Below are 19,615 nucleotides of genomic sequence, written 5' to 3'. Positions count from 1 at the left end.
CACTACTGCACCACAATTACCTTCAAGGTCAGCAATAACATCTCTGCTGCCAAATCCAGAAGTCAATTCTCAGTCTTCACCTTAATCAACTAATCAGGAAGTTGGTAGAATTGACCATTTCCTCCTCTTTAAAACCTTTTTTTCTCAGTTTCCTTCTAAACACCACTTTCTCTTAGTTTTCCTGCCTTGCCTGTGCTTCTTTCTTAGCTTATTTTGCTGGATTCTTCTCATTTACCTGCTTCTAAATTCGAAATACCCTAAGACAATGTCCTGGAATATCTTCTTCTCATTCTTTACCAATTCTCCCCTGAGACTACAAATGTTTATTTTTAAAGCTTCAGAAACCATCTATATACTGATGACTTCTGAATTTATATTTCAGTCCAGATTTTTCTCTTGAACTCTATATTCATATATTCAAATGCCTAATCAACATATCCACCTGGATGTCTAACAGGCTTTTCAAACTTCTCCATTTGAAGCCTTTGCCATCTCAGTCAGGGAAAATGTGTGAATTTAAGAGAGGGAAACTCCCAGGAACAACATAACAATAAAGCTGGTAAGAATGAAAGCCAGGGAGTAACAAGGTGCTGAACTTGTTTTCAGGTCCCCCAAAATGGAGAAAGCCCCAAGGCTATCACTGTGGGATGAGGGAAGGGAGCAGGGCCATTGAGAGTTACTTTGCATATCTGAAGAACTTGACCAGTGTTTTAGTAAAGTTAAAAATGTGTGACTGGCCCTGGCTTGTGTGGCTCAGTGGATTGAGTGCCAGCCTGTGAATGAAAGGGTCACTGGTTCGATGCCCTGTCAGGGCACATGCCTGGGTTGCAGGCCAGGGTGTCTGGTAGTGGTTTGGGAGCAAACAGGGGGCTCTCTTGACCACGTGGCTGAGAAAGTGGGGAAGCTGGATGTAGCATTCATGCAGAGCTCTCTCCCTTGGCCACACAGTTTGAAAGGATTCAGAAGGATTCCCTGGCCCACCATGAGGAAGTGCTACATGGTTTTGGATTAAGAATAGGAGCCTAGCTGAGCTGCAGACTTCTATTTTATTTTCCTGAGATACAGTACCCCGACTGGCCTGGTTTGGCAAGGGGAGGCAGGACTGTGTGTGTATGGGAGGGTGTTTTAAAGGGACTTTGGGATTTAACAGTGACATTCTGCCATTATTCTGAACCTGTATAACTTTTGAATAAACATTTCATTCCTTTTCATCAAACTCTGGCATTGAGAGACACAGTTCATATTGACAGCAGACAAGAAACTCAGAACAAAAACTCCCAGGGGCAGGGGGCTTTTCTGTAACAAGGGAAGGAGACTAAAAAGGAGAATCAGCAAATATAAGGTCAAGAAAGAAATGAGAATAGTCCATCCTGACAAAATCTATAAGAATACCTCTAAAATCAGGGCTGAAAGATCTTCCACTGGATTTGGCATTTTAGAGGTCACTGATGGCTATTGCCTCAATAGGTTTAATTTAGAAAATTTTTTTTAGGAAATAGGAAAAGGGCTGACCAGGGTCATATAGAAAGATGGCTGTCTGGTATTAACGATTCCCACCTGACTGCACGCACACACCCCTACAATATTTAAACCAAACTTTTACCCAGAGTTCCAGCTCTGTACTGTATTTCCGAATGGTTGCAGCTACATTTCTTGATAGAAATGTGTCATATAAGTGCCTCATATCCCTTTCCCCCTCTTGTTCTCTTTATTCCCAAAGGAATTAACATCAATATACCCAATTCTCCTACATTCTCTTTCATGTTGCATGACACCAACACCTACTCATTCACTCAGAGTAGAAAACATACCTTGGGGATGTTCGGTGTCTTCCTCCTTACCTGTTTCTAATCTGTCAAAGGGACCGCAGCCCCACCTCCACTGTTCTAACTCACTGGAGTCTTTTCCAACCACCGGATCTACTCTAATAAGCCTCCTCACTGGTTCCCTTGCCTCAGGACTCCCCATTTCTCACTCTCAACTACATAGTTACTGGTTAACTTTCAACAAAAAACTTTAGTTAAAAACTAAAAGCTGCTTACATTTTCCCTCTGGCAATAATACAATCTTTTAGAACAGCACATTGTGGCCTTTAAAATATGGTTCTCACCCCCATTCCAACCTCACTTTATGACAGTTCCCCACTTACCTTAACATAATCAAACTGAAGCACATGCATGCATATACTTCCCACATTTCTTCTATGTCTGGGATAAATAACTAGAGCTTTCAAAGAATATTTTTGCTTTAAATTATAAATACAATATTTAAAAGTTTGTAAAATCAAAAAAATTAGCCTTGACATTGCTATTTTAACAGAACATCTTCATTTTCCTCCTAATATTCTTCTATGAATACACATATTTGTACAGTAAAGATAATTTTTCATAACATTATAACATTTTATTTAGCTATTCTTTCTTGTGTTGCAGAGCAGAAATATCAAAATTTGCAAAACATTGTTTTGAGGAAAAGAAAAAAGTGGAAGAAGAAAGGAACAAAAAACAAGGGTGGGGACAGAACAGAATAAGGTTTAAGATGCATACCATATGGCCTACTCATCTACCGTGAGTGAGCCACACACTTGGCTCTCAATTTTCTAGGAACCAGTGTGAAAACAGAAACAACAGAAACTTTGTCAGTTATCCAAGTCCCAGTGCCCTTGAGATTTAAAAAAAGTCCCAGTAATTTTGGCTCTTCTTGGAACACACATCACAGAGAGATATTTCTCCTGAGGTCCTCTTAAAGAGAACCCAGGGTGACACACTTCTGGGAAGATTCCATATTAGAGACAGCACATCTCATCCTGAAGGTCAATATAGGTGGGCACCACTGCACAAATCACAGAGTGATTTTGTAAAAAACATCTTTTGGGAACTCATTTGACAGTATCAAGGTACCCAGCTCTTTGCAAGCCTGCTTTAAATCATAGGTAAATACTAATATATTGGAAATACATATAATATATATTATTCACAGTAATGGCTAAATTTTTATCCTTTAGGAAAGCTTTCTGAATATTGTTTCCCTTCAAAATTGAGTTTCAAATTATTCTTAGATGAAATCTTAAAACTTTAGATCTCATTTTGGGCAGTTGAAGCTTGCTTAGAAGGCCAGATTTTAGGTTGAGAAGTAAAAATCCTCACTTTCTGATCATAAACATCATCCCCCTTGGAAAAGTCTTCTGAGTAAGAGAAGTGGCTGGGCCAGGAATGTGTCTCCATAACTCTGGGTTGCTCTGAAAGAAGTGGGCATGCCACAGCAACTTGACTTGTAGGGATGCAAAAGTTGGACAGTGGAAAGGCTGATAGAAAAGAAAATTGATTCATTTGAAATGCAGTATTGGAGAAAAGCCCTATGGATAACTTGGACTTCCAGAAAGATGAACAGGTAGGTGCTAGAGCACAATAAAAGCTTGAAATCACTAGAGGCAAAAATGACAAACCTGAAGCTGTCCTCCTTCAGGCACATCATGCAAAGGCAAGGTTCTTTGGGAAAGACAACAATGCTGGGAAAAATAGAAGGCAGCAGGAAAAAAGGAAGACCAAACATAAAAGAAGCCATAGGCATGAGCCCACCGAGCTGACTGCGCAGGGGGACATGGTGGACATCACTCATTCAGATTGGTGCCAGGGGATGGAGCTGACTCAACCAGCATGTCACACAGAAGAAGCCTGGATACTAAAATCTTTGACTTTGCATTATCTTGAGTTTTTCAGATTTGATAAAAATAGAAGCAGTTTTGCTAACTTTACTTTTATCAGTATTTGTAGGGCTGTTGAGATATGTATGGATTGCTGTTCCTAATGAATTCTGTCACTTAACTAGATGGCTAACCTTAGGGAAGCTACCTAAAGTTTCTGAGCTTAGTCTTCGTCCATTATAAAATGAGGACATTGTAGTAATTAATGACCTTCCTGGGACTCCTTCCATGTATAAGTCACACTGACCCTTTGACCATCAGCTATAAGTGAAGAATCCCCTCAGAGAAGAACAAGTGTTTCTGTAATTGTGAACCTGGAGTATTCTGAGGCAGTCACACATCTTAGGTAAGATCATGGGCTTTGCAGGGGGGAAGTGCTAGACTCACTCTGCAACTGACTAGTATGTGGTCTGGGGAATGTATTAACCTTTGTGAAGCTCAGTTTCCCTATCTGTAAAGTGAGTATAATACAAGCTCTTATAGAGTTGTTGTATTAAATGAGACTGTAAATTCAGCTCTAAACAGTGTCTGGTGAAAAACAAGTACTCAATTGAAAATATCTATTTTTAACATTGTTATTTCCTTGGGCCCACTGAAATAATTGCTCTTCTAACAGCATTTCTCTAAATTGAATATCAACACTATTATAATTACTGTAGTTAAAATTTTTAAGGTGCCAACTTGGGCTGACTTGTTTAGAAAAAAAATTGGAAAGACATGGACTCAGAGGAGTTTTTTGAAATAATCAAAACAACCTGTATGCTGACCTTTACCCTGCAGTTCTTTTATTTAATAACAGTCTATTAATAAACACAAGTTTAAGCTGTTGTATTTGCACTAAAGTAATCTGAGCCAAATATGGTAAATAACAGCAATAATAAACTCTCCTGTACCGAAGAAATTTTAACGGAGGCTTGCCTCATTTTTCCTCCTGTTTTGAAACAAGATTATGGGCAAGTTCTTAGTTATGAGTTCCCATCTATTCTTTTAACTTTTGATCACACGTAAGTTGTATTTAAGTACAACTAAATGTGATAAAATCATCCTTAGATGGCTGAGATAAGCTTTGAAGGCTATATCAAGTACTGTATTTTATAATTTAAAAACAATTGCTTAACAAGAAGAGGGAAAAAAATTCCCCCAAATGTGGGAAACTAGGGTTCTTTGCTATGCTTTTAACTACAGCAGGAAATATGTATTTGTTTGTTATGACTGTAGTGCTTCCATAGCCAAATTAACTTTCAAACACTAAATTTTCATTCTGTTTAACCAACAATTTTCACCCTGCCTTGTGGAAACTGATAATTTGAGAGGAGTGCAAGGAGAATACTTACATAATTACATTTTGTAAGGCCTATTGTGTCCCCACAGCTTGGTGACAGACCCTTTGTGAACAGGGTACACTTACAACTACAGGGCCCCCTACACGGTGTGTTCATTTGCCCATAGTAACTGACTGGGTTAAAGGTTATTCCTAAGGAACGTGAAATTTTACAGCCAAAGACTTCTGAATTACCGTTATGTTTAAGAATGCCTCTTTCTTGATTCTAGGTTTTTCCTCATTCATGAGCTGTGAACCTCAACTAACTTACAGCTGGTTGTAGAAGAGTGATCACTTGTATTTCTGCTAGCAAGTGCTCTGCAGGATAAAGGGTGAGTAACATGCTCTATAGATAGGTGAAAATCACACTGTTTCCTCAGTCTTGAATACTTACATGGAAATATCCAAAATTTATCAAGCCATATATAGACTGTTATCACATCAATTCAATTTTTAAAGTTTCTTAGGAATTAGTCTATTTTCTGTCCTATAACTCTATTTTTAAAAAATAATTTGTTTGATTAACTCTCATAGAACTTCACTTATTTTAAAAGCAATTAAAAAACTGCATACTAAATTCATAACAGCTTTCTAAAAATTGCCTATAATTATTATTCATTTGCCTATATTTATTATTATTGATTTAATCAGAAGAGATTATTAAGTGGATACATCCTATAGCTTGAGAATGAAAGAATGACAAAAAGGGGGATTTAAAACTGTTGCTGAACTACAAGAGATCTACTGATTTTGCTCAACATCCCAGTGCTGATTGAAATAGAGTGTCCCTGTTTTGATGTCCTACCTGTTCGATCTTGCACTTTTTGGTTAGTGATGGTAAAAGAAATTGGTGGAGTTGAATGTAAAGAACAGCCAAGAATGGTTTAACAGAATCTTGTCAGAGTCTGGCAGAAACCCTGCTCGCTCCCCATTTTGTCCACCTTTAAACTTGCCAAGCCTTGTTCACTTTGGCTTTATTTTAAAAATGCATTTCTGGTGAGTGAGGAAAGGTTTTGTACTGTGTTTTCAATGACTCACCCAAAATAACTCCATTCAACTTGTGAAGGGTCCTGTTCTGAATGCAGATTGTGTTTGTTCTGAGATGGGCATGAAGGCTCTGCAGAAGGGAGATTAGAGAAGGGAAGTGTGATGGGAGAGGCCAGTGCAGGTAAGGCACACATCAGAACGATTTTGAAAAAGACATTGTGCGTATGTGTATGTGTGTGCACGTTTTAAAAACACATTTATAAGGTCTGTACCATTTAAAGCTTCAAAAAATACATGAGTATGAGATACATGGTCCATCTAGTCACTAACTTCATGTTTTTGACCCTCATAAAATGTAGGAGACACTTACATGTACATATATAATTCCAAAGGTATGCATAATGAAATGATAAAAATTTTTTAATAGTTCTAAATGGCTTCATGTAGGAAGTAATCATACATGATATAAGAGCTAGAAATAATCTTTAATTAGGAAGAAAATGTATATTAATAAACTGATCACATAATAGGACAGTGTTAAAACTGGGAAATGCAATAATGACATCCTCCTGTTTTGTTGTGAACTGCAGAAAAACGTTTACTTTCAAGGGGTATAGGTTGAGCACTTGATAGTGAAAGATATATCCCTTGAGAAGTTTATATGATTCGAAATGTCAGAGATCTTTGAAAACAATATTTTAGGGTAGGACTAAAAGGAAAAAGAATAAAGGACAGACCTAACCTTGAGCAGTGAGACTTCACAGCTGAATTAAAAGCATTTTGTCATTCTTATGTGTAACTTTGTCCAGATAGGAGGATTTCAAAACCTCTTTTGAGTTGTTTCATTAATTCATTAAACAGACCAAATAAAGCTTATTCTGTTATATAATCTTGCTTCATGCCATTGTTCATGAAGAATAGATGAGCCATTCTTACCTGTTGCTCAGAAACACCAAATAATTGAGCCACTGAAAAGAAAAACTCTCCATAAGGCTTTACCACGGAGAGGGTAAATTTAGCATTATGTAGCTAACTGAAGAAATTGTGACCTGGAAATGATGAAACAAGGGATAAAATTGCAAGTTTTCAACATGCACAAAATCAGAAAGTATATAAACATACCCAGATTATGTAAGTAATTTTCAGGGTAAAGTTCCTGTGGTATTACCACCTGCTTCTCCTTCCGTTGTGAACTTGGGAAAATAAGGGAAATCAAAATACCAGATTGTTATGTTCTATTAATATTTCCTTATGAAGATGATGAACTAGTATAATAATCCGTGAATTTTTGCTAATGTGAAAGAATATATAATAGGTGTAATTATAGACCTTAAGTATGCAATTTTGTTACTTTAAAGTATATACAAAAACCCAGCCCTGGCTGGTGTGGTTCAGTGGGTTGAGTGCCAACCTGCGAACCAAAGGGTTGCCAGTTTGATTCCCTGTGTGGTGCACATGCCTGGGTTGCAGGCAAAGTCGCCAGTAGGGGCGCACAAGAGGCAACTACGTACACATTATCTTTCTCTCCCTTTCTTTCTCCCTCCTGTCCCTTCTCTAAAAATAAATAATAAATCTTTAAAAAATAAAATATACACAAAACCCCAGAAATATTTAATGACTAATAATGACTTAAAGGAATATATCAAAAATCCAATCTAAGTTAGACAAACCACTTTTCCTCACAGTTCAATTATAAAACTTACAAATAATTTTTTTTAAAGTTTTTGAATAATTCACTTACTGAATAACACATTTCTTTCATTCCCTTTTATCCTATGGTGAATGATTTCACTGTTATCCTTGGAAATGATAATAGTTACATTGAGAGACCACAAAAGATTTCATGTTGAAATGCGTTTCAGAAATAGTGAGTTAGGAAACTTAAACCTTTTTCTTCTTTAAAGTAAATCTTGAAGACTTCTAAAGTCTTTGACATTACCTTGGCTGGGTTGGGGTAGGGGGAGATGAGGATATAGCATGTAGTGTTATCCGAGCTTATTTTACATAGAATTTTTCTCTACAGGTAATCCTATTGAAGTCTAAAGTGCTGCTCTGCTTGTTTAATCTGTATTCTATTTATTGTACACCTCCCAGCTCCTCTTTGTCTTAGTAAATGGTGAAAATTTGGTAAATTGAATTGATACCACTTTCTGATCATATTCTGAATTATTAAGAATTCCATGCACAAAATAAAATTTTGATTCTGTAAATACTATTAAAGAAACAATGCCCTAACTAGAACCAAAATCCTTTAGCGTGCTTAATAGTAAATCTTGTTTTGTAATTTTGTGTTCTGTGTTAAAATCTGGAAAAGCAAAAAATAACTAATGTAATCGAACTGAGCTTAATGTTTCACTTTTGATATAAGCTTTCCCATTTAAAACTACCTAATTTAACGTGAGCATGTTTTCTGTTCTAACCTGAATTTATGGCATTTAAAAAATTCAGCTGCATAAGTATAAAGATAGATGGCATTTACTAGTATAATAATTTCCTCATATAAAATTGATTTTTGCCTTCTGCAGTATAATAATTCCAATAGCTGTACTGAGCACCTACTTTATTCCATGTGACTCGCATCACCTTGGGAAGGTGTTTCACAGATGAGGAATGTGCTGACGTTAGCTGTCTTGCCCTAGGCCATACCATTAAAGAGACAGAAACAGATTTCAAACTTCGGTCTGACACCAAAGACCCTACTGTCCCACTATATCATGCTGGATGGAATTGAACACATGTACTATAAATTTGTTTCTTTCTCCATCTCGTAAGCATCAGTGACTTAGACATTATTTTTATGCAAAGCTTCAGCAATGTGGATTTGCAGTTGGTCTGTAATACAGTACTTGTTTGGAAAAACACTCCTTGAAGAAGCAAACAGCTAGACTCTGGCATGGCATTCATTCTTGAATAAATGAAAGCCCTTGGACATTTTTTAAAATCTCAAAGTTGAGAATACAATTTTAATCTCCTACTTTTTAAAATAGGTTGCTCTTTTGAGAATTTTCTTCTCTATTATTTCTGTACTTAACATATTGCATTAAAAATTACCACGTAGAAGAAAACATATGATTGCACTATTGGAGATTCAAATTGCTGTTACCTACTGGCAATTTTTTTTCTTTTATTATTTGACCTTAGTAGTTTCATTTTTAAATATAAAATATAGCTCATTATTGCTTTTTTCAAGGATTCCTTGTTGTCTAAAAGTGTATTTAAACAATAACAAAACTAAATAAGTCTTAGAGAAACAACATGAAACAAACATTTCATCCATTTTATTATCCATTCTGAAGAACATAAAGAATAGAAAATTTACTTCAGAAGAACTCATCATTTCTCGTGGGACTGGCACTGTACTAAAAATAGAAGGGGTGCAGGAAGAATACTGAGAAATGCTCTTTAGTCTTTCAGATTACAATTTGGCTAGGAAGTCAAACATACCCTCAGAGGCTAGTCATATTATTTACTGCACAATTCAGTCCCCAAATAAATGACATAGACATTCAGTTGCATATCAGGAAATTGTGGGAGAGATGTGACTGGAACTGGTGGAATGGTGCAGTGGTGGAAATGTTCTGGCTCAGTGGGATCTTGAAGATCATGAAGGTATAGAACAGAAATGAACTGAGCATTGAGGATATACAGTCAGCAACAGCCAGTGGCAATGATGGAACTTAAGCTGGGAGAAGCTTCTGGGTAGGGTGGGTCCCACTAGGGTCCTGAATGAAACTGAAAACAATATACTTGGTTCTCTGTGGCTTTTGACCAGAACTTTTGAGTGCCTTCTCCTTCACTCTCACCTTTCTACAGGCAGCTAAACTCTGGCTTATTCTGAAGGGCCATTAAACTGTTAGCTGCTTTTGCCAAAGGACTCTTGAAGGCTGAAAAATCTTGGAAACTCAAAGAAGAGTAATAGTAAAATTTTAAACCAATAAGAAAGTAACATTGTTCTGGCTCCCTTAATAATTCCTAGAATACATAAGGCCCAGAATGACATTGAGATGGTTTTGTAAAGTTAGTCTGGATTTTGGATTATAAAATTGTAGCTACCGGTAAATAGCAGTTCACATCTGATTTTGAAGAGGATTTTACAGTCTTCCTGCTGAGAGTTTTAAAAAATAACAAAAGGGAATACTCAAGCTTATTTGAAAAACAGTTCTGAACCTTGAGTCATTTGTTTCTCGAAGCATTTGGTGCCTCAAAAGCCAAGCACATTTTCCCAGCTATTATTCCTTGCTCTATTTTACTTGCTCTCTCCATGTGAAACTTCAACGTGGAATTTCCACATTAAATTTTCTTTCTCAACTCATTTGAATACATAACACAACCACTATAAATAACTTTCTTAAGCATGAATGTAGAACTCCACAAAGCATGGTCTGTCCCAGTTTTGACATTTTGAAAAGACAAGGACGACGAGGGCGCACTTTTCTTTCACCTTTTTCCACAATTCCCTCGGACTCCTCGAATAATATCCAGCACTTGTTTTGACGCGGTGAAAAGTCCGTTTAGGGAGACCTGGCTTTTCTACATTTTGCTTGGGAGTACAGAACTTGGGAAGAAGAAACCAAACTAACAAACTAGCAAACAAACCTCGCCCACCACCCAGGGCGGCCGGCTCCAGCACACAGCGCCCGCTGCGCCCTCCGCGCCCCGCCCCGCGCGCCCCCAGCCGGAAGGGGGCGTGGGACGCCGCCGAGGGAGGGGCGCGCAGACGCTCAGCGGCCGGCCGGGCCCCAGGCGCGTCGGGAGTGGGGCGGGAGGCGGGGGCCCGGGGGCGGGGACCTGGGAGCGGGGGCTGGCGGGCGCTAGGCTCCCGGCGGCGCTCGTTCGGGCTACTCGCGCTCCCGCGCCCAGCCGGCTTAATGTGAAGCGCCGGCCCTCCGCCTCCTCCCTCCCCTTCCTTCCCTCCCTCCCTCCCGTCCCCTCCTCCTCCTCCTCCTCCTTCTTCTCCTCCTCCAGCGCCCGCTGCCCCGGGCCCCCAGCCCGGCCGGGCGCTGACAGCAGGGGCGGGGGTCTCCGCTGCCGCCTGGTCTCGCGCAGGCTCCGGCGGCTGGGGCAGCGGAGCCCCTGGTGCGGCCATGGACCGACCCCTGTCGGCGGAGGCGGAGGAGGAACTGGAGTGGCAAGTGGCGAGTCGCAGGAGGAAGGCCTGGGCCAAGTGCCGCGGGTCCTGGCAGGCGTCGGAGACGGAGGACCTGTCCACAGAAGCGACGACGCAGGACGAGGACGAGGACGACGAGGAGGAACTCCCGGACGCGAAGCTGCCTGCGGCCCCGGCGAGAGGTCGGTGCGCCCCCGCGGGCTGCGGGGGGTGGGGGACTCCGGGAAATGCGGGCTGGCGGGCTGGGGGAAGTCTCTTGCGCCTCCGGGCGACTCGGGGCAGTGGTGGATGATCCTCTCGGCCGAGAGGAGAGGAGACGCTTCCAACCTTTAAACACGCGCGCTTGGCGAGGCGTCCACGGCGTCAACACAGACACCCCGGTGCCGCCCCGTTTCTCTTCAGAGGGACCGTAAGACAGTTGCTTAGGCTGCATTTTGCCCTCGGTAGATTTTCCTCCATGGAAGTGTCCAGGTTTACTCCACGGTCGGAGTCCTCCAGGTGTCGGTAACAACCCGTCCCTTCCCTCTGCCCCGCAGGAAACGTGCCCAACGAGAAGATCGCGATATGGCTCAAAGACTGCCGGTGAGTCCTCGCTGGCGCCGCTCGCGTCCTGGAGGGAGACCCACGTAGTTGGGACGCCCGAGCCCAGTGACTGGGGCCGCGGTCCCTGTGGGTCCCATGGCCGTTGTAAGCTGTAAACCGGACCGTGAGTCTGTGGATAGCTTGCTTCTTTAAGCGGTTAGAAATGGAAGTACTGTGACTGCTAATTATTTGGTGACCGTGTTACCTTTACAGTTGTTAGGACTTGAGCTCCGGTGCATGATTTTAGTTTGCATCAGAGATCGCATACCTAAAACAGATAATCACGGTATGCTCTTCTGCTTGCCTTGCTTTCGAAAGGATTTTTCACATTTCGTACAATATTTCATTTTGCTTTTGTTTTGACATCTCTACATCTGGCTTCCAATCATTTCCCTTTCGTCTGTGTTTTAGTTGAGTTTACTTAACTACAGTACACTAACTGGGTTTTAGGTTTTTTGTGTGCCTTAATTCTGTTTGGAGAGCTATTAAAACTAACTGTGTTCTTGTAGTTTACTTCTTGAAAATACATTTGTCAGATGGCGCTGGAATTCACGGAAAGGAAATAGAGCTTTGAAGGCATTCAGACTGCATAAATCTGTTTAATTACATGCTTTGGAAACTGGTAGAAACATGTTTGATAAAGTACAGAGGAGCTGAATCATATTGCAAGTCAATCTTACCACAATGAAATGTGCTTGTTACACATTTTAATTTTTTCCAATTTATTTGCTGCTTACAAATCTCATGTGAGGAATGTTGCTGTTTAACTTCATTTAAGATGTTTGCTTCTGCACGTATTTTTTGCCGTGTCATTTTGGGATTTTCTTCATCTTTTGTTCAAGTACCAGAGTTTACAGGGAGGGAAAAGTGATTCTCATAGATACCAGTTTATTTTTCTATCCCAAAGATAGATAAAATATTGGCCACTACTCTGGTGATGTCCTGTTTTGATGAATTGCCTGGAGCCTTCCTGAACACTCTTTATTACAGAACTCCTTAACCTTTATTGGGGTGTCATAAACCCTCTGAGATACAATGAAATATATGGACCTTCTCTCTATAAAGATGCACAAAAAATGTTTAGGAGCAAGGGAAGAATCACATTATGTTTATAATGTAAAGGAATTAAGATTGTATAAGAAATTATATGAAGTATCAGGCAGATCTCCTTGATTGTCTCAAGTATATAGTAAATAAGTGTATCTTTTAAGATAAATGCATTGGGCCAATGCTAGTATTTACCAGGACATATCATGTCCAAAAATTCCAAAAGTTTTATTGCTAATTTCAATTTATGTAGGCAGATTGATAGTCTGCTGCTCCCTTTTCTCAAAGGTTTCCTTTTTGTTCCCTGTAGTTGCACCTGTTCTGTACAAAGGTGGCATTCATTTGTACCTAGGAAAGCTAAACAAGTTTTTTAATGTTGGCTTTATTATCACAGATTTGACTTCTGGGATATATGCAACTGTAATCTCTTTTCTGTAACAATTTAGGATCCTTCCCAGAGTTGAGCTTTTATCTATTTTGTACATTATATACAAATGGTCTGAAGACAGCATTTTTCCTGGATTAGTTCTTTGTTTTCTCATTGCTGTCCATTTCCCGAGTAAAGATACCATGCTGTCTTTCCTTAAAGGGAATCTTTATTTTGATAACCATTTTTTTTTTTTGGCTAAGTGGAAACAATTTGCTTGAATTAGCAGCTAAGAAGGGACAGAGTTTTTGATAGAATTTGAAAGAGACCAGTTACAAGAGTGAGATACTTGTGTCAGGAAGGAGAATGCCAGTGCTATTCTGCTTGTTTGCTACTTTGTGTCAGTGCACAGACCAGTGAATACATCTACACAAGGACTGATACAGTGTTTTGTCCTAAGAACGTAGCCATCAAGAAGAATGACTTTTTCGATGGCATAAATTAGAGTTTTATGAAAACATATGCAAAAACTTAGCTCAGTTGTTTCATTAATATCTTTAAGGCACTAATTTTACTAAAGAAGGACTGATTTTCAAAGAACTGCCATTGCTTATATATTTGCAGAAAGTCAGTATTTAAGTGGTATTTCAATAACATTTAATTTGAAAACTGATATTTTATGTGAATCCTATATCTGATAGAATTTTAAACAGGTATACATTGTTATAGAAATAGACCTTTCAAAATAATCTGTTTCTTTAACACAGTTTTGAGAAAGAAGTGAAAAACATTTTTTGTGTTACAAAAGAAATTTCAGTTATCTGTGAACTACAAGAATGTGAAAAGGATTTTAATGATGGCTAGTTCTTAAGATTGGTTCTCAAGCCCACTTTTTAGTGATTTTCTTTTCAGAGTTAAATGAAGAATATATATATACTTTTTAGCTTAAAAAAAGAAAATAAATCTCCAGCTTACACACACACACACACACACACACACACACACACACGCAGTTGGGGTAAGGGAGTTGCCCAGTGATGCTCTAAAATGCAAGTGATAGTTTTAACAGATAAGGTTTAAGAAAACTGTTGAGCCTTATTTCTAACTAGAGTCTGACGTTTTAATTTTTTAAGGTAAAGATTTGCCCTTTTTTAATTCTGTTTTCTGTTTCTAGGGAGAGGACTGAGGGAAGTAGACATTTTCTTAATTCCTGTTGCCACTCTCTTTTTGTGTTCTTGTAAAGAAGCTGCCAGTTCATATCATTTGTAATTGTCATTCTTGCTCTTAATTGCTGGCAGATCAGATGTGTGATTAAATCATTCCTGGTAAACTGATTTGACATAGGTATTTGCTTAGTTAGTAGCATATTACTTATGTAATGCACTTGCATTCCTTGTGTGTTTGGGAGGAGAGTAACACTGTGATTAGAAGCTTGCTTAGCTATATAACCTTTTAAGTGTTAAGCTGTGCAGTGACAGCTCTCCAGACAGCTTTTGAAGACTAAGGCTTGTATGTTTATGTGGTTTCAGTACCCCTTTGGGAGCCTCACTGGATGAGCAAAGCAGTAGTACACTCAAGGGTAAGAAAAAGTTGCCTTTCCAAATCTGTTGTTTATGAATATCCTGCTTTGTTTGTTCTCTGAGTGAAAGTGTGTATGTATGTGAATTATAAAAGCAATGTTCATGTTTAAAATATGTTCTGTGATAGAAGCCAAAAGGGAGAAATCTTGTCAATAAACTTTAAAACAGTGGGAAGTTTAATTAAGCAAGTTACCAAACCTTTGCACAATGTGAAATTCATATTTTTATTGTCCCGGTTAAGGTATTGTAAAGACTAATTAAATATAAAAATGTGGTATGATACCATAAGGAAGATATATTTTGAGTAAGCTGCTAGATCCGCTGCAGTGCTGCATTTCTTTGCTTACCTTAATGAAATTGCCACACCTGAAATTTACCACCTGCACAAAACAGAATTCTAAAGTTCAAAGTACAACAAGAATGTGCAGGTAGTGGCAAGGCATATGAGAAAACATTTACACCAGTATCAGGAAAATCTAGCTCTAGCTCCTGACTTAATATAAGTGGTGTGAAAGGAATGATTGCTCCGGGATCTGGTTTTCCATGAAATTCTTGGGTAAGATGTTATCTATTGGAACAGATTCAAAGGCTTAAGTGTTAAATGACCTGTAGATCAGCTTCTAAGAACTTTACCTGGCTGCAAATCATGGTTTCTTTATGATAAAGTTTATACTTCCTTCTTGAAATTATATAATCAGAATAATTTCTGAGGGCATTCAGATCTGAAACACTTTACTGTATCTTATATTTTGTTTGGTGAGTCTGGTTTACGAAGACGATGATTTTACAGAGGGGTCAGGAAGAACGAACACCAGGATGAACCTTCTGATGTTTCTTTCAGGTGTGCTTGTGAGAAATGGAGGAAGTTTTGAAGATGATTTGTCACTGGGAGCTGAAGGTATGCTTGAGGAGAACTGTATTTTCATATAGTTTTACAATTAAAAAAAAAGAAGAGAAAGTTGATGTGCTTTTAGGTTTCAGGGTCCTCATAACTAAACTTAAAGGTCTTGAAAATGGCTTAGGCAATTTTATAAGGCCTTTTATATGTTAATAATCCAGTCAGCCCCTATAGGATACACACAAGAAAGGCTCTGAAAGACCATGTGAAATGTCCGTGTGTCTTCCTTGGACTTAACTGCTTAAAGGACCTGTTTGGAGGCAAATAGTGGTGATATCACTGAGGGAAGAATTATCCCACAGAAGGAAGGAAACTTAAATATGTGTATATGAGAAAATGAAGCTTAATTGTAAGTTTTCACAGATTATATAATCTTTTCCTGTGGGTTTATGATAAAGCTTTCCACAACATAAAATTAAGAGTTTATTATTTTATTATTTTACTGGCACTTTAAGGACATTTTAATATCCTTGATGGTTTGCTATTTGTAAATCAATCTGTATGATTTAGAACCTTCCAATAAATATCGAAATGTCTAGAATATAGTAGTTTTTACTATCACTATTAATATGCTTTCAAGGAATAAACTTTTTGTGAGGAGCTTTAGCTTATTGCTTTCCAGTCAGTACAGTTGAACATGTTTTCTACTCATTTTAAATGTATTTCAGTATTATTGTAAATAACACTTAGACATTTGCTGTCGTTTCTTTGCAATATGGAATTATTTTTTTTAAACTTAATTTTTTAGAGCAATTTTAGGTTCACAAAAAAATTGAAGGGAAGTCACAGAGATTTCCCATGTACTTCCTGTCCCCTTGTATATCGCCTCCCCCATTATCAATGTCCCATCCCCCCCACAGGGGTATGTGTGTTACAGTTGATGAACCTACGATGAAGCACTGTGATTACCCAAAGTGCATACATTAGGATTTATTCTTGGTCTTGTGCATTCCATGGGTTTGGACAAATGTGTGATTATATGTAGCCATCACTAGAATGCCATATAGCATATTTTCACTGTCCTAAAATCCTCTGTGCTCTGCCTATTTGTCTAGATTGAATGGTTGTATTTATAGGAAACCACACCATAAAAGGGTGTCCCAGGGAAGAATGGAGTTATAACTTTGTTTTACTGAAAATTATTTCAAAATTATTTTTATTCATTCAGTAAATATTTATTGGGTTGCTCTTTTTGTTAGGGAGCTCTCTGGTAATGTACAAATTGATAAGAAATTATCATGGCTTTTCCCAGATGAGAAATAAAATGAATCTGATGTGCTGAAATAGATGTTTTAAATTAATTTCATTCTTTATGCTTGTCTTAAAAGGTTAAATGAAGTAAACTTAACTTACTCTAAAATTAACATTAATGATGTTTACCTGTTTAGAACTTGTGAGTCTGTGATAAATTTGAAAGGCAATTTTTAAAAGAAAACTTACGTTGAAAAAAGTAGAAATTTTTTCAAGTGTGCACATTCAAAAGTGGTTGTAACTGGAGTGACTGTCCAGCATTAAAAACATCACATAAGAAATTGATACATACTGTTGTCACACTTAAATAATGCTGAACCATGTTTTTGCTTTCAAGATATTCTTTATTAACAGTTTTGACATTGAATAATTAAGTACACCACATGTGGTGTATACCTTCTTACCACTTATTTCTAAACTGTTAAAGAAGTTTGATAATCTATATATCTTTGTATTTAGACATTCAGTGGGAGTAGTTTTACATTCCCAACTCACAAAAACACCCTCCAAAAGCTACTGGTTCTTTTCTTATCAATCTGTATATTGCTATTAACGATGCAGATTTAATGAGTAAAGACCAGAGTTTGGCATATTAGGTATTTAGTAGTGATATTGTGGCTAACTTGCTTTCTTGATAATTGTATCACAGTAGTTACTGTCCTATTAACAATTGTATTCGAAATTTATTCTTTTTATCTGCAGCCAACCAACTTCATGACACTGATGCTCAAATTGAAAACGGGTATGGAACTGTGTTTGTTTTCTTCCTTTTCGAAAATGAAGGATATCTAGGAAAATAAGGTTTTACACAGTCTAATTTTGTTTACAGCAGTAATATCTTGGCCAAAGAGAGAAGACTACAGTTCCATCAGAAAGGGAGAAGTATGAATTCCACTGGCTCTGGGAAAAGTAGTGGGACAGTCTCAAGGTAACTCAGTATGAAATTATGCTGTAAGTGTGTTGTGGATAACGTACTCTCGCCACTTTCAAACTTGGATTTGGCTTAGTAGTATGAAATCCAAAGTGTTTCATGGTTCAGCATGATTGACAGGAGCTGCTGCTGCTTTTTAAAACATTAATACTAAATAAAAAGCAACAAATATGTTTATAGTGCTGTTGGAACTCATCAGTAAGTATTTTGAGACCTACTAACAATTAGAAAGAGGAACTCTGTAGTGGAGTGACTTCTTCCCAAATTCTTCATTCTGATGGGGTCTTGAGTTACTCTGACATAAAAATCAGAATAAACTTTTCTAATGTAAAGCTTGATATTTAAGCATAGACATTTTTTCTTCATACTAAACCAAAGCTCTTTAATATATATATATATAAGCAAATACAAGTGCCTCTGGAACCAGTTGTCCAAATTATTACATTAGAACCTGAGCATTTTATCTGAAACAAATAGAAATTTCCTTCTGTTCAAGTTCTATCTCTAATAGTCCTGTTTTTCTCAGTGAGTCTCAGCTTGCATTATCAGTGATATGAGTGGATGGATAGTAAATGTTCAATTCCCAAAGGCATTAGCATGAGAAGATACCTTCTGTCACCCATATCCACCTTACTCCTCCTACTTTCTGAGTGGAAGTGGTTAGGGAAACGTTGAAAGTAAGCTCCTCCCTTGCTTTCCTGAGATCAGGTTGTTGCCTATATTGCTCTCTGGGGACAGGCAAAGAGAGCAGAAAAGCTCAAGTTCTACAGAATGCCACTTGGTACCAAAGTTCTACCAGGTTCCTAATGTGTTTTCCCTTTTTCATTTTTTCTTTACTCTTTTTATTCCTATTTTTCTCCATCTTCCTCTTGTTGTTTTAGCTGCTTTATTGGGAATCTCTTAAAATGACAAAGAAAATAAGGTGAGGAATCACTAGAGAATCTCTTACTGAGTGTGTTCTTATGGGTTAGCTCTTTTTTCCAATACTGAGAAGCCTGAGAGAATGGACCTTTTTTAAGGGATTATTTATCACATTTAGTACACAGTGTAGAAAGATAAGGAAATAATGGTTGAAAGCTGTAGAAAAGGATTGTATCATAGTGATGCAGGAATATGAATTTATAAAGTAATGTGGAGTTATAAACTTATTTTCTATCTTATTGTCCCCCTACCCCCCGTTTTTCATAGTGTTTCAGAATTATTGGAACTTTATGAGGAAGATCCTGAAGAAATTCTTTATAATCTTGGATTCGGACGAGATGAACCAGATATTGCTTCTAAAATTCCACCCAGATTTTTCAGTTCATCGTCATTTGCCAGAGGAATAGATATTAAAGTATTTTTGAGTGCTCAGATGCAACGGATGGAAGTAGAAAACCCAAATTATGCCTTAACAAGTAAGGTTTTTAAATGTTAGCATATTGCTTTAAGAATTATAGCATCCACAGCAAGATGGTCTTATTTTGATAAAGCCTTACTAATTGCTAGGACTACCACTAGAGATTTGATATAGAGGTTATCACAATAGTTACTTTACTTGAAATTTTTATTATTTACCTATTCTTCCCCTCCCAAATTCTTTTTTAAAAGATTTTATTTATTTATTTTTAGAGAGGGGAAAGGAGGGAGAAAGAGAGGGAGAGAAACATCAGTGTATGGCTACCTCTTTCGCGCCCCCTTCTGAGTACTTGGCCCACAACCTAGGCATTTGCCCTAGACTGGGAATGGAACAGGTGACCCTTTAGTTCACAGGCCGGTACTCAGTCCGCTGAGTCACACCAGCCAGGGCCCAAATCCTTAAGTGTTACCTTACAGAGTGACACTTGCTACCCTTGTAGAGC

At 38.1% G+C, this 19,615-nt stretch overlaps 1 protein-coding gene across 4 annotated transcripts in view; it reads left to right on the top strand.

Moving 5' to 3' along the window:
- The first annotated feature begins 10,874 nt into the window (after positions 1 to 10,874).
- The window catches only part of ITPRID2 (ITPR interacting domain containing 2), a 36,849-nt gene continuing 28,108 nt past the window's right edge, over positions 10,875 to 19,615 (top strand). For 2 of the 4 annotated variants that reach the window (XM_045846730.1, XM_045846813.1), the window contains exons 1-7: positions 10,875 to 11,300; positions 11,655 to 11,700; positions 14,644 to 14,693; positions 15,536 to 15,592; positions 17,546 to 17,585; positions 17,673 to 17,771; positions 18,963 to 19,171. In XM_045846730.1, coding sequence (XP_045702686.1) covers positions 11,096 to 11,300; positions 11,655 to 11,700; positions 14,644 to 14,693; positions 15,536 to 15,592; positions 17,546 to 17,585; positions 17,673 to 17,771; positions 18,963 to 19,171 — 706 coding nt within the window. In that variant the 5' untranslated portion in view covers positions 10,875 to 11,095. The remainder of the gene's footprint in view (positions 11,301 to 11,654; positions 11,701 to 14,643; positions 14,694 to 15,535; positions 15,593 to 17,545; positions 17,586 to 17,672; positions 17,772 to 18,962; positions 19,172 to 19,615) is intronic. The other 2 variants (XM_045846654.1, XM_045846589.1) reach the window with 2 other exon arrangements.

The sequence above is a fragment of the Phyllostomus hastatus genome, unplaced genomic scaffold, assembly GCF_019186645.2.
Source record: "Phyllostomus hastatus isolate PE091 unplaced genomic scaffold, TTU_PhHast_1.1 phas_contig_1, whole genome shotgun sequence".
Classification (NCBI taxonomy): Eukaryota; Metazoa; Chordata; class Mammalia; order Chiroptera; family Phyllostomidae; genus Phyllostomus; species Phyllostomus hastatus.
This window is presented reverse-complemented; position numbering and strand designations above follow the sequence as displayed.